The sequence below is a fragment of the Pinus tabuliformis genome, chromosome Q (assembly GCF_031772625.1).
Source record: "Pinus tabuliformis cultivar Carrire ecotype Pingquan chromosome Q, CPIR1, whole genome shotgun sequence".
In the NCBI taxonomy this organism is placed as follows: domain Eukaryota; kingdom Viridiplantae; phylum Streptophyta; class Pinopsida; order Pinales; family Pinaceae; genus Pinus; species Pinus tabuliformis.
The window spans coordinates 420,604,720-420,629,454 of record NC_142296.1 but is presented as its reverse complement, the minus strand read 5'-3'; the positions used below and the strand labels follow the sequence as shown (position 1 = coordinate 420,629,454).

Here is a 24,735-nt window from a genome sequence, read left to right as displayed (position 1 = left end):
TCAGCTTTCCTCTAACTCAAAAGTGGCTTCCCTAGGATAGGATCGATGGAAACTATGTAGGAAATTCCAAGGTGAAATAAAGAGGTGGTTCTAACAAAACGATTTTTTTGAGTTATGGAAATAGAGTGGATGGATGGACTAAAGACTAGTGTCAACCCATTGTGGAATGGGGCAAAATCAAGGCACAAATAGGAGGCAATCCTAATGGTGTCAAGATGATAATAGGGCTGAAACAGTTAGGTAACATTGGCTCTTTTCATGCTATCCCAAAGTGCAAAAATGTAGCTAAGGACATTACTAGAGCAAAAAATCCAATACTTACAAAGATTATGATCTCCTAGAATGAAATATATGTGCATTTAATCAAGCATTAAACAACCTCCAAAGATGATGTATGGAAAATGAGAGAGAGCTTACTAAACTCCTACTTCGTAAACACATCAACATAATTCTAGCAATAAGAGAGAGAGAGCATGAAGATCTAGAAGACTTCTCATCCGCAAGGCATTCCATCAATCCTGAAAAACATCCAAAAGATATTCAACTAAGCTCCAAGGGATTTCTCCCTCAATCCAATCACACATTAAATGGTGAGAGTAAACCCTTGTATACATTTCAACTCTATCTTTTGATAATAAAATAATGATTGTTTTCTTAGATCCATTTTTCCTCCAAGGAAAAACAATAAAATAGCCCTCAATTGTTGATTATAATAAGCACTGGATAGGTACTTCCAAATAGGTCTAGTTGTCCAGACATCTAGAAGTCATCAATGGACACTTAACCTTTTGCAAATTACTTTTTACTTTAATTAAAGGAATTATAAAATAATTGAATTTATAAGAAAAAGTGAGTTAATCTAATGAAATGCAAAGGTTATCTGCATTAGTGAATTAGATGAATTTCAGCGATTGATCTCAAGTGAAGTTGAGATCTAATCTCAATAGATAATCACTTTGGATATTAGGGTTGTGGATTCGGTCAATAACTCAAACTTATAAAAGGAATACTGGGTTAAGGGAGAAGACACATCAAGTGAGCACAAAATAGTGAAATAGTGAGGGTGTCATTGATTGGGTGGAGAAGGACATTCATCGAAGTGTGTAGATTCTAGACGAATAGAATAAGGGGTAGCAAGGGAGAAGAATCAAGCAATCAACAAGATCAAAGTACAGGTGTTGAGTGTTTTTATCAGTTTGAAAAATTCCAGGTTTTGTTGTTTGTAATTTTCCTACAAGGCTTTTAATTTCCCTAGAAGGGAAGCCCTTGTATGCTGTAAAACTAATGTTAATAGACAACATATTTGAAGGGCATAATTTTTGGTATGTATGTGTATGAGATTGGTGTCATTTTTGCTTCAACTGTTTAATTTTTTATTTAACTGTTAAAATTCTGGCAGTGCTTATTATTTACCAGATCTGCAGTTGAGTAATTTACAGCAAGGTATTTACTAGAGAATGAATTGCCAATAGCCGGGTTTAGAAATTAACATCAACCTCCTTACTAAAACTAGAATTGAGTTGTTGAGATCCACATTTTTCTCTTGGTAAATACAATAAAATATCCAAGGAAAAGAATAAAATAATGTTGTCAAGTAACCAACTCCATGATACAAGTCGAACAATAATAGAATACTGGAGTTAGGTAGTATCCATCTCCAAGAATAGAGTTGGAAAGTAGTGTTTATTGGTGTTGTCATTGATGCCAAACGTCGGTCTTTGAAATCTCTTAATATTCGTCTAGTTTGCATCAGTTGGAAACTCCAAAGGACAAGAAGCCCTTAGAAGCCCCGCACTTTGTGAAGATTTTGAGAATGCAGATCAATGAATTTTCTTTGGAGACCACGATCATGGAATGCTCCTCGTCATGCCAATTCCAACCGTTTGCGACACACCACGAGGCTCCTTATGATTTGAGAGATATGCTCAATCAAAATTTGGTACCCCCTCTTATGGACAAAATTCCAATAAGCTAGATGATGTGGCAGTTTATTATTAGTTGGCATATCATGAAGTCATGAGGATCAAGAAGGATTTTATTTTTAAGAATTAGTTGAAATGTTATTAGTGCAAATAATTTATCTTGTGGAAGAACAGGAGGCAAATTCACACTCTACTTGAGGACTCATTACATAGGTTGATTATTGTAGCCTTGCCGACGCAAATCTGCATACAAATTATGACTCAGACTGAGGGTTTTTATGTGAAGATTTTTGTGGGCAAGTTTGGACTGATTTGGGCATTATAAAGCACGTTGCTGACCTTACTGTTGGGAATCACGATTGCCATTAGACCAAAACCCACAGGTGTTAGTCAACGATCTCATCGCTAAAGATAAGGATCCACGAGAGGCAGTTAGTCCGTGTCACGAAACACACTTGGAATGTTGGTTTATCCAATGTCCAACAATCTCCCCCCCAACGCGAGCCGGGTGTGCATCGAATTCATGACCTACCCCTTGATACCACTTGTTGGGAATCACGATTGCCATTAGACCAAAACTTGCAGGTTTTGGTCTAATGTCCAACACTTACACATGAGCCAATGTGACCTATGCACATCAAGCTAATACAATGAGCATTTTTGGCCATTGTATTATATATATGCAGTAGAACGAGCCCTGCCATTGTTCTCCATCTTCTCTGATCTGGTTTGATTTGTTAAGTATGTCAAATTAATGGTCACACTGTTTCATGGCTATCACACTAATTGTTTGATCAAATTTGATTTCGTTGGTTATTGGCAGAAGGCCAGTCTTTGTCCTTCATCCTTTTAAAATCCAAAATTAACGATCATCAACTTATTCGATAGTAGAGATTTCAAGCAATGTACATCGGTGTGATTACAACACTAATATACTTGCGCATTAGGGTTGGAAACTAATTGGAGCACAAAATGAGTTGGACCCTATTGTCGCACCAAATGTCTAGGCACTGCGACAACGGCTCAGATCGGGGGTTGTCACCCTGATCCCCAAATCTCTTCGTTTAAGCTGTCTCCCAATAGCAGACTAAGGAGGGTAGACCCTATAGAAATGGAATGAAGGGGAACTATCTGGGAACCAACCAGTTCGGGAGACACATTTAACCAACTAAGTACTTGTTTTAGATTTAGCAAGACTTATAGGATTCGATTAGGTTTAGAAGATTGAAACCATTGCCTTATGGAGTTAACTATCTTGTTAGAAAATTTAGGACCAAGTAATTGACTAGTAACTGTTGCTTGGATGAATAACCATCTTTTATGAAATGCCGATCTTAAAACTAATGTGAGATGCAGAAATCTTGGTTAATTTTATTAAATACCTATTCTAAGTTTAAACCCTTGAATCCTTTCTATATTGAGCTTGATTTTGTAGTAAGTGGCAGAGAGAAGATAAGATGAAACACACTAAGGTGTGATTAACAGTACTTTTCTTGAAAATCTAACGTACCCAGTACCTCCAGTGCTGCAGAGAGCTATGGCTCTGATAACTGCAAGGTCATCGTTTTAAGTACCATTAAAACCATGCTTCTCAAGCAAAGATGGATGGGTACCTATCTTTCTATCGACCAAGGTTATGCTTGGAAGTAAATTTTAATTGTGCAGACTAACTTAATATGTAAATTCATGAGATGATTAGAAGATGGAGTGAGATGAAAGCTAGATCAAGGATTGAAAGCGCTTATGTCACGATTTATTTCTGAGTTATATGCCAAAGCCTTAATTGCCAAAATATTCACTTCACAAGATAGTAAGTGAAAGAGAAACTTCTTAAAACACTGAGCTTAACAATGTGCTTAAAATATCATAGTATAATGTCCAATAGTATATCTAGATTCTTTCCAATGCAATTATAGCTCAAAGAGAACAAAAACTTTTTCACAATTCTTCAAGATCACCCTCAAGATAATATCAATTATGTAGATGCTCAAAATACTTAAGAAATGAAAGATATGCAATTTTCCACAAGTCCACCATAGAGTGTTCAACAATTACTTGAAAAGTTCTCAAAATTAAATATGTGAGAAATATCCAATAATTCAAGTAAATAAACCCACACTTATAAAGACATTTAAAATCCAATGCCAATGATCATGAAACTTAGCATGCAGAGGGCTTAAACACTTAAATCTCGAAAATTAATTACCAGGAAAAGCCATGAAATTTAAATGCTAATCAAATAAATACTTCCAAGTAATTATGGAATTAAATGATTTTCTTAAATAACCAAACCTACGAAATTATTTACTCCTATGGTCAAACCTTAGAGATATTTAACTGTTGCCTTGACTATAGAGGAATTTTTTAGATTTTACCCCTCAAAAAATATTTCAAAGATTTAAAACCCCCAAACTTTTATCACAAATTTAAAAACAAAACTTAGATCTTGAAATTTTATTTCACACTTTAATGTGATAAAGTTTATAGAGGAAGTTACATTTTTTTCAAAGGGGCAAATGTAAAAATCAATAAAAGGTTTAATTTTTTTTTAATGGGCCAAAGGACACATAAAAAAATTTAATTTGAAATGAAATGTGAGTGAAGGTAAGCCTTTTTATGAAACAAATTTAAATTTAAATTCTTTTAAAGGATCAACAAGCATACTAAGAAAAATTAAATCAAATGAAATGTGAGGGAAGTCTCAACATAGTGAAGGAAAAGCAAAGTCGAGGAAGGATAGGGTTAGAGGTCAAGCGATGGGAGAGGGAGTGCCTTATGCAGGGAGGAACGATGACTGTGAGGAGGAGGAGCTCACGCAGGCAACAAGGAAAGGAGCCATGATAGGGGAGCAACGAGGGAAGAGTTTGTATGTAGGAAGGAGCAACAAACAACAAAGAGAAATGGTAGCGCGTAGAGATGAGAAGAGCACGCAGGAAGAGGGAAATGAGAATAGAGAGGAGGAAGAGATGCAGGGAGGACAAGCTAGGGCCACGGATACGAAGAGCGAGGGGAAGAGGCTGCGGTAAAGAGATAGAGCTATGGAAATAAGGAGTTGCGGGAAGAGGGAGATAGAGTTGCGCAAAAAATGGGGATGCAGAGAGGAAAAAGAACGCAGAGAAAAAGAACTGCGTGAGGGAAAACGTAGGCAGGAGCAAGGGCTGAGGAAGGAGGGCTACGTAGGGAGAAAAGGGAGTTGTAGGCTTGAGGAAAAGGGCAGTGAGGTAAGGGAGAGTAGGGATGACGAAGGGATGCGTAGGAAAAGCAAGGGCGTGAGGAGGGTTTGGCAGGCCGCAAGCCTTGCTGGGCAGCGGAGGAAAAAACGCAGCAAAGGAAAGGGTTGTAGCGAGGCCAATGTTGGCATTTGTGACCAATTTTTTGTTTTGTTTTGTATTTGATGATTTCTCTTCCATGAAATTTTGATGGAGACCTTGAAAATTCAAAATTTGAAACCCTTGAAGAAAATTTCTCTGAATAATCTTCCTTGCCAATTTTTGTTGAGGCCAGATCTTGCCTTCTAGGGTCTAGATCTGGCTCCAAATTAAATTTTTCCTTCAGATCTGCACTTGCAAAATGGAAAACAAAAATACCCAGATCCTGATATATACAAAAAATAAATAAAACCCCAAGACCCAAATTAAAAAAATAAAAAAATCTTAGATCTATACAAGATAATTACAAATATATACAAATGAGTTATAGATCTATCAGATCTGAGGAGTATGAGTCCAACTTCGCTCCCAGATCTGTAGATCTAAGGCTCTTCCTAGCCAGATCTATCAATTTTGCACAAGTTATAAAAGATATTTAAAATTTTTAATGAGGTACTAGCCCAGAAACACCCTGCAGAAAAATAGATCGTTAGATAAATCCCGAGGCTTCGATCAAGTAGGCTCTTTAAAAATTATGCTTTGAGAGTCGGCTGGTCCAACTGAGGACTATCCCCAAATGCTCAATTAAAATTTGAATGATCTTCTGCAAACACTAGATCCAACTGTCAGATCAAGTAGAGAAATATAATAACAATATGATTTTCAAGAACTAGAGATACTTGCTAATTCAATCAAATTAAAATTGTTACCCTAGATCCAATAAATTGAACAAGATACCTGTTCACAAATTATTCCACGAGAGCTATTGATTTACAATTTTCAAATAATATTCAGCAGAAAAATTTTAAAAAATATTACCATAAATTCGATAAGAGGAACACCACCATCAATCGAAACCCTAAAGACTTTTGTATTATATTCTAGAAATATACAAGAGAGCTTCGAGAACTTAGTACACGATCTAAAGATCGGATGATATAGACCGACACTGACCTCTAATATATAACCCCGTCAAAGGAATCTCGACTTTGAAAAAGATTTAATTATCTTTTAATCTCCTCCGTCGAATTTATTTTATTTTTTGAGGAATTTTGAATTTTTCATTTAATTCCTTTCTAATTAACTCAAAAAAAATATTGAGTTATTTTCCCCCAAAAATTGACTTTGACTTAACTACCAAGGCCCAAGGGTCCAAAACATCTTGAAATTTTCAATATTACCTTGGCCGGGGACTTCCAAAAATTAATTTCTTTAAAACCCACGACTTTTACCTTTGGAGAATTTAATTTTACCTAGGACACAAAATTAATTAAAATTTTGGCTTAGGATTTTAATTTAATTTTGCTAGAAAATTTAATTAATTGACTTATGAGGGGATTAATAATTTTTCCAACCCTCTAATATTTAGCCGTGGTGTCCGCATTATATTCTAGAAATATACAAGAGAGCTTCGAGAACTTAGTACACGATCTAAAAATTGGATGATATAGATTGACACCGACTTCTAATTTATAGCCCTGTCAAAGGAATCTCTACTTTGAAAAAGATTTAATTATCTTTTAATCTCATGATATAGAATAACACTGACCTCTAATTTATGGCCTCGTCAAAGGAATCTTGACTTTGAAAAAGATTTAATTATCTTTTAATCTCCTCCGTCGAATTTATTTTATTTTTTGAGGAATTTCGAATTTTTCATTTAATTCTTTTTTATTTTAACTCAAAAAAATTATTTTGAGTTAATTTCCCCCAAAAATTGACTTTGATTTAACTACCAAGGCCCAAGGGTCCAAATCTCTTGAAATTTTCAATATTACCTTGGCCGGAGACCTCCAAAAATTAATTTCCTTAAAACCCACGACGTTTACTTTTGGAGAATTTAATTTTACCAAGGACACAATTAATTCAATTTTTGGCTTAGGATTTTAATTTAATTTTGTTAGAAAATTTAATTAATTGACTTATGAGGGGATTAATAATTTTTCCAACACTCTAATATTTAGCCATGGTGTCTAATTATGAGGGACCATGCACTAAATATTTTTTACATGAAGATTTTACATTTTAATACATGAAGGGGGAAAACACTTTCGTTATAGAACCTCAACATTTACCCATTTTTGTGACACAAAAAATATAATCTAGTAGACCAAGTGACTTGTAATAAAATAATTTAGCCAATTAGCTAAAATTATTCTCAAGTCAATTTTACATAGATTTGATCTAAAACATTAGGACTCACCGAATATCTTGTTGACAAAATCCAAGCTTAGGGTGGTGGGAAAAATTCTGTCGATCATTTGTATCTAGAGACACCGATGAACCAGAGAGACAAAAAACCTCCTAGAATGGAAATCGTCACCAAAACAATAGGTTTACCTAGGCTGTTACATACATATGTGGTCATACTAGGATTATTTACATTATACATATGCATAATGGGTTGACATCTTTACAAAATTGCCGAATGATGATGAAATTTTAAAGGCGCAAACACTCGAACACGATAGATCCCTTTTTGCAAAAGAAAGGGGTGTACTGCTATGGGGTCATTGACACAGAGTGGTCAACAAACCCATTCTAGTTTGTTGCAAGGACAAGGTTGGTAAGAAGGCTTTCAGTGGCAGAGAAGTGACAAACTTAACTAAGATATGTATATATCTCAATCTGGCACACATGAGTTGAATGTGGAGATTTGAAGAAGCCCTACAGCGATATGCAAAAGCAATCTTGGAGCTTGAAATAAACATGATGACAAACTTATGATCTGAATGCATATAATGACAAGACAACGCTGAGGCTGGTCATATCATTGCAGAACTTGTATTCTGAAGAGTAAACCTTTGTTGATGCTGCTATATATTCCCTGTGTTTGAAAGGTACCTTGAATGATGCTATAAATGTGTAGTGTTACGTCATGATGAAGTTGTTTCGTTGCTCCTAAGCATTGATAACACCTAGGGTTTGGAAACTGATGTATTTCAGAGTTATGGCTATACCTTCAGAGTTTGGGCAGCTGTCAAAGGTAGCGATAATGTGTTGATCTAATTGATGTGAACAGGGTATTGTCAGTTTTATATGAGCGCTTGATTTGATGTCCATATATATATATATTTTGTTGAGGTGTTGATGCTGCTTGAGGTTATGACAAAGTTGTTAAATAGGTATGTTGCTGATCAATATTAGTGAAAGATGTTGTGGCCTAAGGTTGAGTAGAGGTCTTGTTGATGTCACTTGGGCAGAGCCACAATGACAAGGCACCTGACTGAATTCTTCTTCTTGAGAAGAGGTAGAACAATAGTATTGATAATAGTAAGGACAACTAATGAATGTTAAGGTTTTTAAGTGCTTGCTTGAACCATGTTGATGTGTTGATGTTAAAGTTAGGGTTTGATGTATAGATTGAGCAGGAGCAGAATTGAGATTGTATTGCAATTTGCTTTGTATTGATTTTAGCATAGGTGGATCCAGTGTGAAAATTGCGAAACGTGGTGAGCTGAAGGTTGGAGCCTTCAGGGCAAGTGGCAGCTTGCTGAATAAGGTGGCAGGGTGGTGCAAGGCAAGAGAGTGGAGTCTCCTTTAGGTTAGAGCCTAAGAACACTTTAGGGTGGCAGGGTGGTGCTAGGGTAGGTTGGAGCGTCCTTCCATTTGCAGTTGGTAAACAGGGTGTTGGAGCATCTTTTAGCTTGGATCCTGTAAACTAGGGTGTTGGAGCGTCCTTCTAGTTGGAGCTAGTAAACTAGGGGGTTGGAGATGAAAATCTTGGAAGTTGGAGCTTCCTATTTGATGTAAATTATTGAAGACAAATATTAAGAAGGGTTCGGTGGTTTTTCTCCCAGAAGGGTTACCACCTAAAAATCTCTGGTGTACCATCTTTATTATTTTGCATTGTTTAACGGTGTTGACGATTGCTTTCTGTTTATCTGATGCTAATAATAATTAATGCTTTGTGAAGTTTGTTACCACACATTCTAGTAGCCCCGATGGCAGGAAAACCAATAGGACGAAGAGCTAGACTAAGTGATAACAATGGGATAATGGGTCACTGTCACCACAACCAAAGTCCCCTGCTCTTTATGGACTTTCACCAATGGGAGGAGTCCTAGTATGATTATGATCACCTATGATAGATATTCTAAGTTTGAGGGTACAAGGTGATGGAGCTAGAGCTCATTCAAAGAGAGGCTCACTAAAGGTGCAAGGCTTCAAAGAAGCAAATCACTATCTAAGAAAGCCCTAGAAATGAAGGCATAAGACCTAGGGTTTGAGGTTTTTCAATAGTAATAGGTATTCACTAGGTCAAGGCTTGAGAGAAGAAAGGGCTTCTTATGATTTACTCAATTGAGTATTAAGCTCATAAAACCCTCAAAGAAGTCATGAAGTTGAGGGAGAAGAACTTAGGGTTTCCCTCTTGGAGAAAGCACCTAGGGCAAGAGATTTTAGGAATGAAACTCAAGCGGATGCTCACCAAACTTGGAGCATAGGTATCCGAGACCCTAAGCTTGATGTTTAGGCTCGTAAATTCTTGAAAACTCACCTCTCTAAAATTTTGTTGCAAGCCCTAGATTTCCACCCTACCATTAGGGGACTGAAATTTAGAAGGAGAAAATTATGGAGAGAAAGAGGTTTGATCACCAAATGGCTTGGACCAATGCCTTGTCCTTTGGGCATATGGAGTCCTAGATGCTTTAGATTAGCAAAAATTGTCCTTAAGGAGGTCAAGAATTGATGGCCTAACTACCAACCCTCAACAATTACCCACTTAAGAATTATCCACTATGAACATTCATCATTTGTCGTACAATTAGTAACATATGCAATTGTCAACCAAATAACTTTCAAAATTATCTTCAATAAATTAGGGCACAATAACATTAACCTAGTTGCAACAATTCCATACATTAGACATATTCCAAAAGCAAAACTTCAATATAAAGCACTTACAAGATGACAACATGATATATCCATGCACAATTCAAGATATAGCTCCAAAGAAGATTGAATTTCAGCTCCAAATATAGAAATGCATTCAAGATCATCCAATAGCCAACCAAAGAAAAAGTGCGAATTTGCCAAGAAGGCCGAAATTCTCAAGTGTGATGATGATCTAATACAAATGAAGTTGAGTTCTATTTATATGAGACCTAGTAGGTTGAATTATTAGCCTAAGGTCTCTAACATTATAAAAATGTGCAAAATACATGCCTTGGTCACAAGCCGACCAAGTAGCTTTTATAAATTATGAGATGACCACCCAACTGCTAGCGGAATTGAGTCCTCTTGGTGCCAAAATGTGTGAGGGATCCATAAATCATGAACGAGGGAATGACCCCTTAGTTTCCATGCAAGTCATCAAGTGGGGCCCAAAGTGAGTTTGGGGCACAAAAACTGGTCTCATTGTTCTGCTGATGATAGAATAATGAGGGCTCTGATAATGGTGCTTTCCATCCCGTGTCTCAAGGGGTGAGACAAACCTCCTTTAGGCCTCGGATAAGCTGCCAAACCATGTGGTCACTGCTAAGCCAACTGGGGCACACTAGTCTAAGTGCGTCATCTCTTGAATAAAGTGGGGCAATGAGCAGACTGCTGAAGGCGCTCATGGTGCCCATGGCATGAAATGATGCTCTGCACATGATGGGAGTCCCATAGGTCTCATCGCTTCACCTAGGGGTGTCAATATGATCCTTTGGTGGATTTGGGCCCCAATTAAGTTGCCCAACCCATGATAAAACCACCTACCAATTACATATAATATCCTAGGTGCATCCTTACCATCAGGTACAATAATTCATTAGTGCATCTAAGTGAACCAAGCTTGTTTATCAAGGGCACATTGAGACTTCATAATAGGCTTCCCTTCCAAATTTGGGGCTTCAAACTCGTAATAGTGTTACCTCCCTAGGTAGGAGTGGCTAATAACGAGCCTATTAGGTGTTCCTAGCCTCTAAGCGGAAAGACAGGTCCCTGGTACATCCTTCAATTGATAGGTGTCATGTGAATGATGATGAATGGATTGGGACACAGGGGTCTCAAGACCAAATGCCATGGGTTCAAGGATGGCAATGATGAAGGATGTCCACATATTTGGGTGTATAGATGTAGGAGGGAGCAATCATGGATATATGAGTTACCTTGACCTTTGTTTTCCACCCTTCTTTATCTTTCTCTTGCCTTTTCTTGTTTTTTTTTTGTACTACTGCTCGGGGCTCTAGGAAATGAGAGCATGCTGTATATGATGTAAGCAATTATTACCTCCCTAAGGTGGGGCAGTTCATCGCCCACTAGGGGTTGGGACGTGCATGGGTTCCTTAATGATGTGGGGGCACTCATGGGGCCCTAGGAACCAGGGTGATGGCCATAAGAAGGGGTAGAGCTCATGCTTGGCTTTTGCCCACGTGCTATATTAAATGTCCCAACCATCTTTTGCATTTTTTATAATATCCTTTTATTTTTGTTTCTTGCTTATGGCCGTGATATGCTTTTAATGTTCTTTTAGCTACATCAACCCTCCAGGTCAACATTTCCCTGCCTGACCCATACATGTGGACGAGGGGAGGGGGAGTGCCAGTGCCTTGTGGACCTAGTGGTCATGTGAACCCAGAGAAGGAAAATAATGAAACAAGGCTTGTAATGTGTGGAGGGGAGTGAAAAATGTGGATCGGGAAAATGAGACCTATTATGACTGAAAATGTATAGGCACCGCAATAACGACTCAGGTCAGTGGGTGTCACTAAATCATATTGATGGTTTCACCAACTTCATAAGGATAATCATGCAGAGCTCCTTGAACATTAGTAAAATCATAAGGAGCAAACAAGTCATCCATAATGACTTGGTTAAAGGGAAAAGGAGGGGCCAAATGGATGCTAGAGAGAGAGATCCTTGTTCAAGAAAATCAAGAGATCCACAAGAAGTGAGCTTCTAGTAGAAATTCTTGTAAGAAATGAAAGAAGTGGAGTCACCACTTGAACATGAATTTAACTCCAAGATCCAAAACACAAAAACCAAAAGGCTAGTAAGGGAGAAGTAGTTGGATATATGGGAGGGCTTATTGTCTGAGAAATAATGGATGAATGAATGGAGTCACCACCCAAACAGGAAACCAACCGAAATGCCAGGGGCTAAAGGTGCAAATAGAGAAGATGAAAGGATTAGTGAGAGAAAAAAGATAAGGTTATGAAAATATGAAGAAAGACAATGGTTCAAGAAAAAATGGTGTTGATGGGATAAGAAATCTTTGAAAGATTGAGAAGATGAAGATGATTAAGACGGATGTCGCAAAGCCAAGGTCCAATAAATTGGTCCTCGACAACGACGCCAAAGTAGAAGTGGACATTGAAAAAGTAGAAGTGCCTTGATAGAAGAAGAAGAAGTAGAAGACAACGAAGAAGTAGAAGTGGACATTGAAAATGTATTGACTAGTGCCTTGATAGATTTGAGGAACATAGAGAAGGTAAATCACACACTCAAAGAAGAACTTGCTCTCTTAAAACTCCAAGTGCAGGAAGCAGAAAAGAATGAGAAAAACTTAGCATGTCAATTTGAGGAATCTGTTCAGAAGTATGAGGGTTAGAAATTTTCACACAAAGATGTAATTTGACTTGGTCTTGGAGGGGTCTTGGTCAAGGGTCACAGGTCTTGGAATTCGTCATTTGAATTTCTATAAGAAGAGAAATGTTTTTGTGGGTTTTCCTCTCAAGAGGAAAAGTTTTTGATAGCCTATATCTTGTGTCCTTTTGTCTCATTGTTCTTTATTGTTTGGTAGCTAATTGATGATAAAAACGTAATAATAATAAAGTGAAAGAAGAAGCTAATCAAGTTAAAGTAAAAATACATCACAAACGTTATCAAAGAATGAGAAATCACCTAATCTAGCTTCCCCTAAATTTCTCAACAATTTTGACTCCTTTCCTTGCTTTTGCTGGAGCTGGGGATATTATCACAACTTTCAAGCTTTTCTAAATTCTTGTCTTTTGATGCATTAGGGTTTGCATCACATTTGATAGAAGGCTCACTTGCATATCCAAGACCAGATTTATCAAGTGGGGATCTTTGATGACTTAGGATGTCATCCAAATCTTGAGAACTCTTCAAGTTCTGTTTAGTTGATCAACTTCTTTCTTTAGAAAAACAATCTCTTCTTTCATCTTCTCACAGTCTTCATCTTTCTTTGCTAATTGACTCTCCATTTCTTCCTTCATCCTTATTGCTTCACATGCTTGGACTTTAAAAGAGATGACATTTGCTTCAAATTTGTTAATCTCTTCATCCTTTTCTTTTAATTGGCATGACATGATTTTTCTTTCCTTCGTTGCTTCATTAACTTGTCCTTTTAGGAGGACTAATTCTTCTTTTAAATTCTTAACTTTAACTTCTTGTATCTGTTTCTTTACTTCTTCTAGTTGATCTTTTAGGGAGGTGACTTCTTCTCTACATTGACCAATTTCTGCTATGGATTTACTCAATTCCTCAGATCTCTAGTTGAGACAATTTTCCAAAATATCTTCCCTTCTTTTCGCTTTTTCTAATTGGGTTGTCATGGAAATGACTTCTTCATGGTGTTTCTTCTTGTTTTGATACAATTATTCCCCAAGTTTTTTGAGGTCCATATCTCTTTCTTGTAATTGAATCTTAAACAGGTCAATTTCTTCCTTCTTCTTGAGTTCTTCATTTTCTTCTTTGAGTTTAATTATTTCTTCTAGAGCAGCCACAAGTTCTCCTTTGAGGTCTTCTTCATTATTTAGTTTATCCTTGCTCTTGGTATCTTCGATTTCTGGTTCTTGATTTATGCAATTGGTGCCTTCATCTGCCTCCTTTGACTCTTGATTGGTTTTGTGCTCTTGTTCACCATCTTTTGGATTTGAGGTCATGAGTAAAAGTCCTTTTGAATGAAGATCTTAAAGATTCTCCCAAAGCTCTTTTGCTGATGAACATTTCTTCATTTTGACTTTTATAGGATCTGGTAGGCCGCTTATAATCGCCTTCATAGCTATTGCATTGAATTCATTTGACTCTCTTGAGCTTTGCATAGCCACTGATTCCCATACCTCAAATCCAAAGGTCATCAAGAAGGTCTCCATTCTTCTTTTACATATTTCAAAATTTGTTCCATTTAACATGGGGGCATTGCACATCTGATCATCCATTGAGGAGGTGACACCTTCGGAGGGTTTGCAAGCTTTCTTCCATGACTTTGGCATCTGTGTTCTAAGTATCTACCTTCCAGTTGTTAGGGTGTGAGTGAAGATACTGACTTTGATACCAATTGTTGGAAAGACCGAGAGGGTGGTGAATCAATATTTCTTTTACAATTGTTACTTTTATGGCAATTAAGATCACTTAATAAATCAAAACGCAAAAATGTACAACAAAAGAATAATTTTATTAAGAGGAATGGCGAGGACTCCAATCCTTTTTTTACAACAATTTTTATACAATAACACTTCAGGGCTCCAACCCTAGATGAAGACTCCAATCTTCAATCATACCAGGATGGCTACAACCTGTGCTATACCACCAAGCTCCAACTTAGTCTACATGAGGACTCCAACCCTCTGCTTTTGTTCTTTAAAGTGGGTTCAATAGTTCTTCAAGTCTTCCAATATCTTCTGCAACAAGCCTTGAATGGTTTCCTTTAATAAGACTCTAATAATGCTCTGAGAACTGCTTCTCAAATCTTCAATTGCTGCTACAAGAGGTCTTCTCTAGTAATGCTCCAAGGATGAAGGTCTCTACATTAGCGACTTCAACAGGTGTCTCCAAAACTCTTCATGTTTACCTGAGCAATCTCTTCAATATAACTCCATGTGGGCTTCAACAATGTATTTGGTCTAGAGGATGTCCTTCTTCAAGGATTCTTCAATGACTGTTCTAAATCTGAGTAAATGCGAAAGACCATCCTTCACCTAATGCCCAAAAGACTGCTTCAAAAGAGCTCAATAGGTCCTTTTCAAACAGTTCAAGGTTTCTATCCAAACAGGTCTTCAGATAGCTCTCAACTCTAGGGCTTCAAAACAAAGTCAATACTGTGCTTTCAACCTTCAAATGAGAGTTCCAAAGTCTGCAAGACAAATCCAAAACTATGCCTCCAAGGTCTGCAATACTCTGCCAATAGTTGTGCTTCCAATCTTCCAACCAAGCCTGCAAAAGGGATTCACTGTAAATCAATCCAGCACTGTATCTTCTACAAAGGTCTGCAAATTTGTCTTCAAGAATTGTTACTACAGATCCAAGAAGATGTCTCCTTAAGTCTGCAAGGAGAAGTTCTCACAGATCTGAAATAGGTGTCTTCTTAGGTCTGGAAAGAATGCTCTCACAGGTTTGCAACGAGACTACTAAAAGTCGGCAAGAAGGGTGTCTTGACAAGTCTGTGGTAACGTTTCCAGCGAGCCTCCAATCAAAGGTCTGGAACAAATTTGTCTTCAAAGATATCACAAAAATTAGATTCGGATTCCTTCACAGATTCGAGGGACCAAGAATACTTGCCATATGGATATCTTTGAGGGACCAAGAATACTTTTCCATAAGAATTTGTCTTCCACAGATTCATGGCTACAGTTTGATGTATGATCTTGATTTTGTGAGTTAGTGGTCGTTATAATCATGTTGGATTTATTTATGGATGATTTAGGTGTAACTGTATCTGTCTAGTGGAGATAGTAACTTGGTTTCTATTGGATAAATCCCATCTTTAAAACATTAGAAAGCTTTTTAGATGAAGAACCTCCCTCGAACCTCATGGGTTTTGTAAGATATTAGGTGGATTATCTAGGGTTAGTAGTGGATAATCTGAGATATCAACCTAAATCCTTCTGATCTCACACAATGTTTTGTATCACCATACCTTCATCACAATTTGTATACATATTTTTTGATGTTAGAGTTATGTAGTTTTCTTTCTTTATATTATTTTCGACATTTCTAGGAGTTGTGCTTGCACTCGTACAATATGTTTCGGTCTCATTGACCTACTTTTGTGGTCATTTGTCGAACATTAATGTAATTATTTTATCTTATCTCCCACATAAGTCCTTAATTGACGCCATATGCTCCACAAAAACATAGGCACTAGTCTTTGTCCCAATAGTCAATCATAAAATCCAAAAATTTACTAGATCTCTCATATAAATAAAAGAAGCATTTCTCATTGTAAATCATTACTACTTGTGGAATTATATCTTTACTTTTTCGTATCGTGAAAAAGGAAATGGATGGATGACTAGAATGACTTCTTGTGGAGATGATTTTAGTGGATGATTTTGCAATTTCTATGGTTGTTCATGGCTACAGTTTGATGTATGATCTTGATTTTGTAAGTGGCCTTTATAATCATGTTGGATTTATTTATGGATTATTTAGGTGTAACTGTATCTGTCTAGTGGAGATAGTAACTTGGTTTCTATTGGATAAATCCCTTCTTTAAAACATTAGGAAGCTTTCTAGTGGAGAAACCTCCCTTGAACCTCATGGGTTTTGTAAGATATTAGGTGGATTATCTAAGGTTAGTGGTGGATAACCTTAGATATCAACCTAAATCCTTTTAATCTCACATTGTGTTTTGTATCACCATACCTTCGTCACAATTTTTATACATATGTCCTGATGTTAGAGTTATGTAGTTTTCTTTCTTTATATTTTTTTCAACATTTCTAGGAGTTGTGCTTGCACTTCTACAATTCTTTTCAGTCTCATTGACATACTTTTGTGGTCATTTGTCGAACATTAATGTAATTATTTTATCTTATCTCCCATGTAAGTCCCTAATTGACCTCATATGCCCCACAAAAACATAGGCACTAGTCTTTCTCCCAATAGTCAATCACAAAATACAAAAATTTACCTTTTTCTGTTTTAGGGTTAAATTAGGGTTCATAACAACAAAATATTCATTTTCAACCATGGAATAGCTAGAGGTCTAGGGTTTATGAACATTTATATGGTAAAAAATGGGTTTTATGATCATATTTTGCATTGTAGATTTGTATTGTTCAGCAACCTTTTTAGGGCTGGACATTTTCCATTTTATGGCTGTTATATTTATTTCAATTTTCATAATTTGTATGTTAGTTAAACCCTAGTTTAATTCTCATTTTCAGTCGTAATTTTGATTTCCATTGCTCAAGGGTTGTTTTTTTGCTGCTATAATAAACTGCGTTGTTGCTGAAATATATCATTTCTTATTCAAATTTTGCAGCAATTATAGCATTTTCTTCTTTTGTAGTCTTTGGGGTACCCACTTTGACATATATTGAGTTGATGAACATCTTAAATTGTTTTAGAAACTTCATACACTCAAATTTAGAAATTGCCCTAATTAAACCACATTCCTCTCATCTTGAATGTTGTACTTTTGTGGTGGTATTGTGAGTGGTTATTTTTTTTTTTTTGACTATAACGGTTATTTTTATTTTGGGTGGCAAACAAGCTGCCGCAGGCTCATACAATACAGCAAGTCAGAGAATGATTCTCAGGGTAGCTGTTTAGATATGGATTGTTCGCCCCTCTATCAGAAAACTACCGGTCAGCAAGGTGAACAGAGTCAGAGGTTGAACATTGCGTCTGCTTTGACAAGAAAACCCTCAGAGCTGGATGATTTACTGTAGACCAATATGGAACAACGCGCGGGGGCCAGAGGACTTCCCAGGCAATTCTTGATCGTGCAATACATAAGTGCTACTTGCGGTTGAATGGAAGAAGAAACTGGCTATCCACGACTGCTTTGGTGGCTGCTGTAGCGAAAGAGCTCCAACGCAAGGCCCAATTTTACTTCTCACAGAGAATGCAACCTTTCGGAGGAGAAAAGCTCTGGAAATGCTGAAACAACCTTCAGATTTGAGAACATAGGAAAGGTCAAAACTGGATCTGCGGTGCCATCTTGAAGGACCATTGTGGGCTTTTGAGAAGCAGATCATCGACTGGAAACAGGGCCGAAGATAGGAAGACAACATAGAATGAACGCAGGCCTGAGACCACCATTTAAGCAGATTGAATATACAGAGGGTTGAAATCCCGTAGATCAGGGTATTGAGGAGAACAGAGAAAGCCCAAAGAACAGTTAGAAAAGGAAATCCGGCCAGCAGAACCATTAAGGGATGGAGCAGGTGGACTCAATCGAGTTGACCACCAAAGATCTCCGATTGCAGAGGGAGCCTAGGTTGGCCTCCATATCAGCTTGAGAATTAAGATTTCTTAAGATGTGGAAGAAGGAGATCTTTCTGAATTTGGGCAATAATAGCCGGATTTTTTTGATAATAGAGGCTAAATGGACCTGATGGGAGGTCGAGGGATGGATCAACGATTGGATGATGAGTCTAGAATCTCCAAAGACAGAGAGAGATAGGATATTCCTGTTAATCGCCAGCTTCAGCCCCTGCCACAATGCTAGAGCCTCCGCTCTATTGTTGGTTTCAATTCCCAGACCCCAATGAAACCGCAAATCCAGAGCACCTCCAGGACGCAGAAGAACCCCACCACTGCCAGCAATCCCAGGGTTTCCTTTAGAGGCCCCGTCGAAGAATAAACTGTGATCATCCAGAGCCGATCTCCACTTAATAAACTCCAGTTCCTCCAGCCTAATCTCCCAGTTGGCATGGGCAAATGCAGGGGGGATGGACCTTTCCTTCAAATTTGGAACCAGACCTTTTAGCCATTGCTCCTCCTCTTTGACCAGGCTCGTTTCATTCCTTGGGGAAGTATTGGCTTCCAAAGCCTCGCCCAGTAAAGCTTTGATTTTAGAGATAACTCTTATAGAAGTGCTGCTTTCTCCTCGGAAAATTCTATTATTCCTTTCCAACCACAGCTTCCAGCAGATGAATTTAGGGATCCACATCCAGCTTGTTTTAAGAAGGCTTTTTTTTTTAAGGCAGAAGGGAGATAAACTGGCCCAATTTCGAAGCAGAGAGGGAATGCTATCTGGGAGATCAAGGTTAGCAGGGCCTAACATCAGAACTCCCCTCCAGACTACTTGAGCAAAGGGACATAGCAGCAGCAGATGATTGACAGTTTCTTCGTTGGACAAGCAAAGGGAACATCTGGAAGGCCCTTCCATCCCTCGTCTACGCAAATTATCTCTGGTGAGAATGCTTTGGTGTGCAACAGTCCAATAGAAGAAGTCAATTTTGGGGAGAGAGGGGAAATCCCATATAAATTTCCATTGAGCTGGATTAGGAGGAGCATATGGGACAACCATAATTCTTTTATAACCTTCGGCAGCAGTGTAAGAGCCGGAGAGTGAGCCCCAGCCTCTTTTGTCCTTAGAAGTGGCCTTTGATGGAGATTTGCCTTGAAGCAGATCTAATAGCAAAGAAGCTTCCCCCTGCAGCATAAGGGGGACCTCCCCCAGATTCCAACAATCCCAGGTTCTATCAGGAGCTTCCTTCCAGTTCGAAATATCCCACAGAGTATGCAGATTGCAGGACTGAAGCCAGCCTTTGATATTTGCAAGACCTTCCACTTGGTTCAATGGTTGATCACCCAATATCGAGTCTTCCCAGATTTTGATTTTCCTCCCATTACCAGGGATCCAATAAAGATATTGGATGAATTGCTCCCTAGCAGAACTGCAGAGATTGAAGATCGGAGAGCCTTTTGAAGATCTTGGAGGCTTATCCAAACATCTCAAGCGTTGCCCTTGGAAGTATTTCTTCCAAATGACTCTTTTACTCCAGCTAGAGTTTCCAGAGACTAAATTCCAAAGGATCTTGGATCCCAAAGCTAGATTTTGAGCAGCCAAGTTACGCAGATGGAGGCCTCCTTCCAGAAGTGGTCTCTTGAGAGTTTCCCAATTCACTAAATGAATCCTTCTGTCATTGTTATTCCCGCCTTCCCACAGGAATCTTCTCAACAGACTGTCCATTTTGCTGAGAAAGGTTTTGGGGGCCAAGAGAACAGAGTTTTGATATAGGGGCATACTTATAAGGACCGATTTCATAAGGATGACTTTCCCTGCATTATTCAGCCAAGAGGCACCCCAAGCTTGGATTCTAATCTTTATCTTATCGAGCAGAGGCAGCCAATGAGCAACTTTAGGTTTAGATTTGAAGATTGGGATCCCGAGGTATTTAAATGACTCCCAATTTCGAATTCCATCCATTTCTAAAAGCCTTGCAATATCTGACAGCTCCTTGATCGAGCAATTCCAGCCATAGATAGAGCATTTACGATAGTTGATTTTGCTGCCCGAGATCAACCTGTAAATGTCCAGCTCCTTCTTGAAGGATCTGGCAGAAATTATGCTGGCTCCTCCGAGCAACAAGGTGTCATCGGCGAACTGGGCATGGTTAATGTCTTTCACCTTGTGAGTAGTTCTGAGGCCAGGCAGGATTTGAATCTGCTGATTGTGTTCGAGTTGGAAACTAAGCACCGAGGCCTGAACAGCATAGAGAAGTGGAGACAAGGGACAACCTTGTCTAAGGCCCCTAGAGGCTTGGAAGAAGTCAGTAGATCGACCATTGACCAGCGGCGCGATCCATGGAGAGGCAATACAGGCTTTCACCCAGTTTATGAAGTCTGTTGAAAAGCCTAACTTCTTCATCACAGTGAACAAAAAATCATGTCTCACCCTATCAAATGCGTTAGCTAGATCGAGCTTAATCACCATACCTTTCTCTTTTCTTTGGCAGCTAGAGTGAACTGCTTCTTGCACCAGCACAATGTTGTCCAATATCTTTCTTCCTTTTATGAATCCGCCTTGATTTTCAGGGATGATGTCTGGCAATATGTTTTTAAGCCTGTTGGCAATAATTTTGGAGACCAGCTTATAACTGGAATTGCACAGGGATATGGGCCTAAATCTGCTGAAGTCTGAGGCTCCTTTCTCTTTTGGGATCAAGGCGAGAAAGGCCGAATTGATGCCACCGCCCAGCTTAGCACAGTTCTGGGACTTTCTGACCATTCTCAATAAATCTTTTTTTATTGTTGACCAGCAAGTCAAAAGAAACCTGACAGAGAACCCATCTGGACCTGGGGCTTTATCAGGTTCCATGCTGTCCAGAACTTTCTTAAGCTCGTCCATGTTGATCGGAGCTGTCAACATGGCATTATCCGAATCATGAACGCACTTGGGGATTAATTCAATCGGATAGGCATGAGGATCAATGGCTGGTTCTTCAGGAGCCGAATAAAGATCTTGGAAGTAGGAGAAAGCAGCTCTCTTAATGCCCTCAAAGTCCTTAATCACAGTGTTTTGGAATTGGATCTCAGAGACTGATTTGAAATTCTTACGGGCTTCGGCTTGCTTATGAAAGAAGCTGGTGTTTCTATCTCCAGACTGCAACCATAGGTTCCTAGACTTCTGACGCCAAAATTCTTCCTCCTCCCTGCTGGATCTGTGAACCTCTTTTTGAAGCTCGACTTCTTTTTGGAGAAGACTTTGAGATACAGGACTATGCTCCATATTTAATTGGTGAGCAGCAAGACTGTTTAGAGTTTCTTTTCTTTTGGCCCACTCTTTAAGGTTTCTTTTTAGGCCCCTAATTTTCTCTTCCCATACAAAGAAAGGAGAGCCTTGGACAGGTCTATTCCAGGATTCCGAAACCACCTCTTGGAATCCTTCTTGCTGAATCCACAGAGGGCTGAAACGAAAAGGAATGGGGCCTAAATTACCATCTCGGGAAAGCTCGAGAAGGATGGGCTTATGATCTGAAGTGAGATTTGGAAGAATTTTAGAAGTGGCCATAAGACCGCATGTCAGGAAAGAAGAATGGACAAGGAATCTATCCAAACGGGCAGCAATGTGATTGGGGCCTAATCTTCTATTGGACCAGGTGTATTTACCTGAAGATGGTTTAATATCCTCCAGATCCCAGCCCAGCATTATATCTTCAACCCATTCTCTGGCAGGGTCCCTGACAATGGAGCCTCCCTTTTTCTCATCAAGAGCAAGGGTGACATTCAGGTCACCTGCAATAATGATATTTCCAAGATTTTGCTCTGAAAGGAAAGAATGAAGCGAATTCCAACAAATTTTTTTCTCGCCTGGCAAAACAGGGGCATAAACATTAAACATACTTACTTGTTGACCAGAATCTTTGTGGAGAAGCTGAGTGAGAAGCCAGTGGGGGCTACTTTTTTCTTGAATAAAATCATATATGGCGCTGTTCCAAAAGGTGGCTATTCCACCAGAAGCGCCTCTTGCACTAACCGCTCTTCCATGACCTTTTTGCCAAAAAGCTTTACTAGATTGGAGGAGAGGGATATCCTCCATCTTTGTCTCCTGGACGAGGAGGATGTCAGGCGAGTATATTCTCACTATATCTTTCAATGCTTCCTCTTTCGACCTGCTACCTAATCCTCTGCAGTTCCAGGAGACGTATTTCATTATTTACTGATTTGGGGGGTTGAGGCTCCTATTGGAGCCCTGTTACTCTTGCGCCCTGATCTGGTATTCATCATTCCTTTGAGGGTTTTTTGGGATCCTTGGAGGACATCTATATAGGTTTTTTCCTCTCTCTGTTTCTTCTTGGATTTCCGCCCCCTTGTCGTCTTGATAGGAGTGACTAGCGAGTTATCAGTTTCTGAATCTATCTCTTCTGAATCTCCCTCAGAGTCTGAGGCTAGACTGATGTGCTCTTCATTGCCTTCATTTCCCCTCTGACAATCATCAACTGGTGGAACAGGTGATTCGACTTCCTTTTCTTTCGCTTGCTTCACCATTTTTTCTGTTTCCTCTTGGATCTCCATGACAACCGCCTTTTCTCCTGAGGAGGAGCCATCTTTAGAAACAACAGCGGCTTTTGAATTAATTTGAGACTTCCCCTTTGGCCCGGAGGTTTTCTGCCCCGGAGGCTTTGGAACAGCCTTTCCATTTTTGATTTCTTTCCATCCTTCTTCTTCAACCGTGTTCCCTGTTGGAGCTTTTGGGCAGTTTCGCTGGAAATGGCCATGCTCATGACAGGTTCGGCATTTGAACGACAACTGCTCGTAGTCCAGCTTCTGGTAATGCTGCCATTCTCCGACTGTAAGTTTGACCGCTTCTGGCAGACCGGCTTCCAGATCGACTTCCACGCAGATTCTAGCGCATGTGTATTGGCCCTTATGATCAGCTTTGTCAATGAAACGACCCAGCCCATTACCAATCTTCTGCAGAGATTGATAGCTCCAGCAGTGTATCGGGAGATTAGGTAGACGAACCCAGACCGGCGCCTCCTTAGGGACATCGACAGAAGGATCGAAGTCAGGGCTCCATTTGTTAAGATACAAACCCTGGTTTCCCATAAAATACGGCCCGTTTCTGAACACCAGATCACGATCTTCTTTGGTGGTAAATTCAAAAATGAAATAACCTCGTCCCACAGCATAACAAATCACGTTGTTTTTTAGCTGAGGTCTCCAGTTTCGCTGAATCCAGTCGTCCGTAGTTTTAGTGGAAGGCCAGCGGCCCATAAACTGCCCTACCAGGCCTCTATCAGACAGAGCAAGAGCGATTTTAATCGGCTGTTCCTCTGGGAGTGCTATCTCAGGAATTTCTTCAATCTTTTTTATGAATTTCGGCACATCAGCAGTCTGAAGTTTCTTCCCCTTCTGCGATAAAAGCCTTCGGAAAGCTTCTTCAGTGGATGATGGAGGGGTGGGAGCGGACTCCCCACCCCCAGGCCCGCTCATGGCAGCGTCCAAGCGTTGGCGGCTGCAGACCTAAGTTCAACTCCGCAGAACAGAGCAGAGTGCGCGCGCGTTTTTTGAGTGGTTATTATACAAGGCATAAGACTTGATTTCCTCTTCCCTAAGGATTCCCTGAAGCTACCAGGGAAGCCTCATTTGTGTTGGATCCATCCTTCACTAAAGAGGGAAGTGATTGTCTAGGTGACAGTGAAACACTGCCATGTTACACTCTTTTAAGCACCCTGTGAAAGGATTTGCACTAAGGTGTTATATTTTGTGATAACAATGCTTAAAGAGCACACTATATTATGCGTAAGCATGGATGCATTTTTCACACTTTGGCCTATGTGATCATCTCCTTAGCACTTTGGGGACTAATGACATCTATCTATCATTTGAGGTTGCTTTACATATTTTCATTTGAAGACACAACCCTTGAGGTAGTTCACAACACCTTAGGAAGCTTCACAACTCTGAGGTACTGGTCACAATGCCCTAGGGGCTATGCTTCATGCACCTAGGCCATCCATGCAATGCCATGCCACAAAACCTAGAGTGCTCAACCTTTTCACAAATTTGGAGGCACATGTCACACAATTTGATGAGATGTCCACCTTGGAAGTTGCATTTTTTAACCATTGGGGCTTCTATTTGGCATGTGTGGACCTTCTTGGAGTCCCTTGACTTGAGGATTTCATGGGGATACTTTGAGGAGGAGGTTATACATTGGAGATATCCCACTTGATTGTTGGAGTTGATTTTGGGAAAGTCACTCCCTCATTGAGCCTCCCACACACCACACATTTGGGAAACCCTTAGACTTATTTGGTAGCTCTATCTTCATTGGAGAGGTAACTTGAGGACATTATATGTTGATCAGTGGTTGT

The 24,735-nt window shown here is 39.2% G+C and overlaps 1 protein-coding gene across 1 annotated transcript in view; it reads right to left on the bottom strand.

Annotated features, from left to right (window-relative positions):
- Nucleotides 1-23,851, bottom strand: part of LOC149219994 (uncharacterized) — a 31,889-nt gene extending 8,038 nt beyond the window's left edge. Inside the window, exons 1-5 of the mRNA XM_089386970.1 lie at nt 22,752-23,851; nt 22,151-22,542; nt 21,003-22,024; nt 19,454-20,777; nt 18,579-18,973 (exon numbers count right to left, since the gene is read on the bottom strand). Of these exons, the coding sequence (XP_089243096.1) occupies nt 18,579-18,973; nt 19,454-20,777; nt 21,003-22,024; nt 22,151-22,542; nt 22,752-23,851 (4,233 nt within the window). The remainder of the gene's footprint in view (nt 1-18,578; nt 18,974-19,453; nt 20,778-21,002; nt 22,025-22,150; nt 22,543-22,751) is intronic.
- Nucleotides 23,852-24,735: the final 884 nt, after the last annotated feature.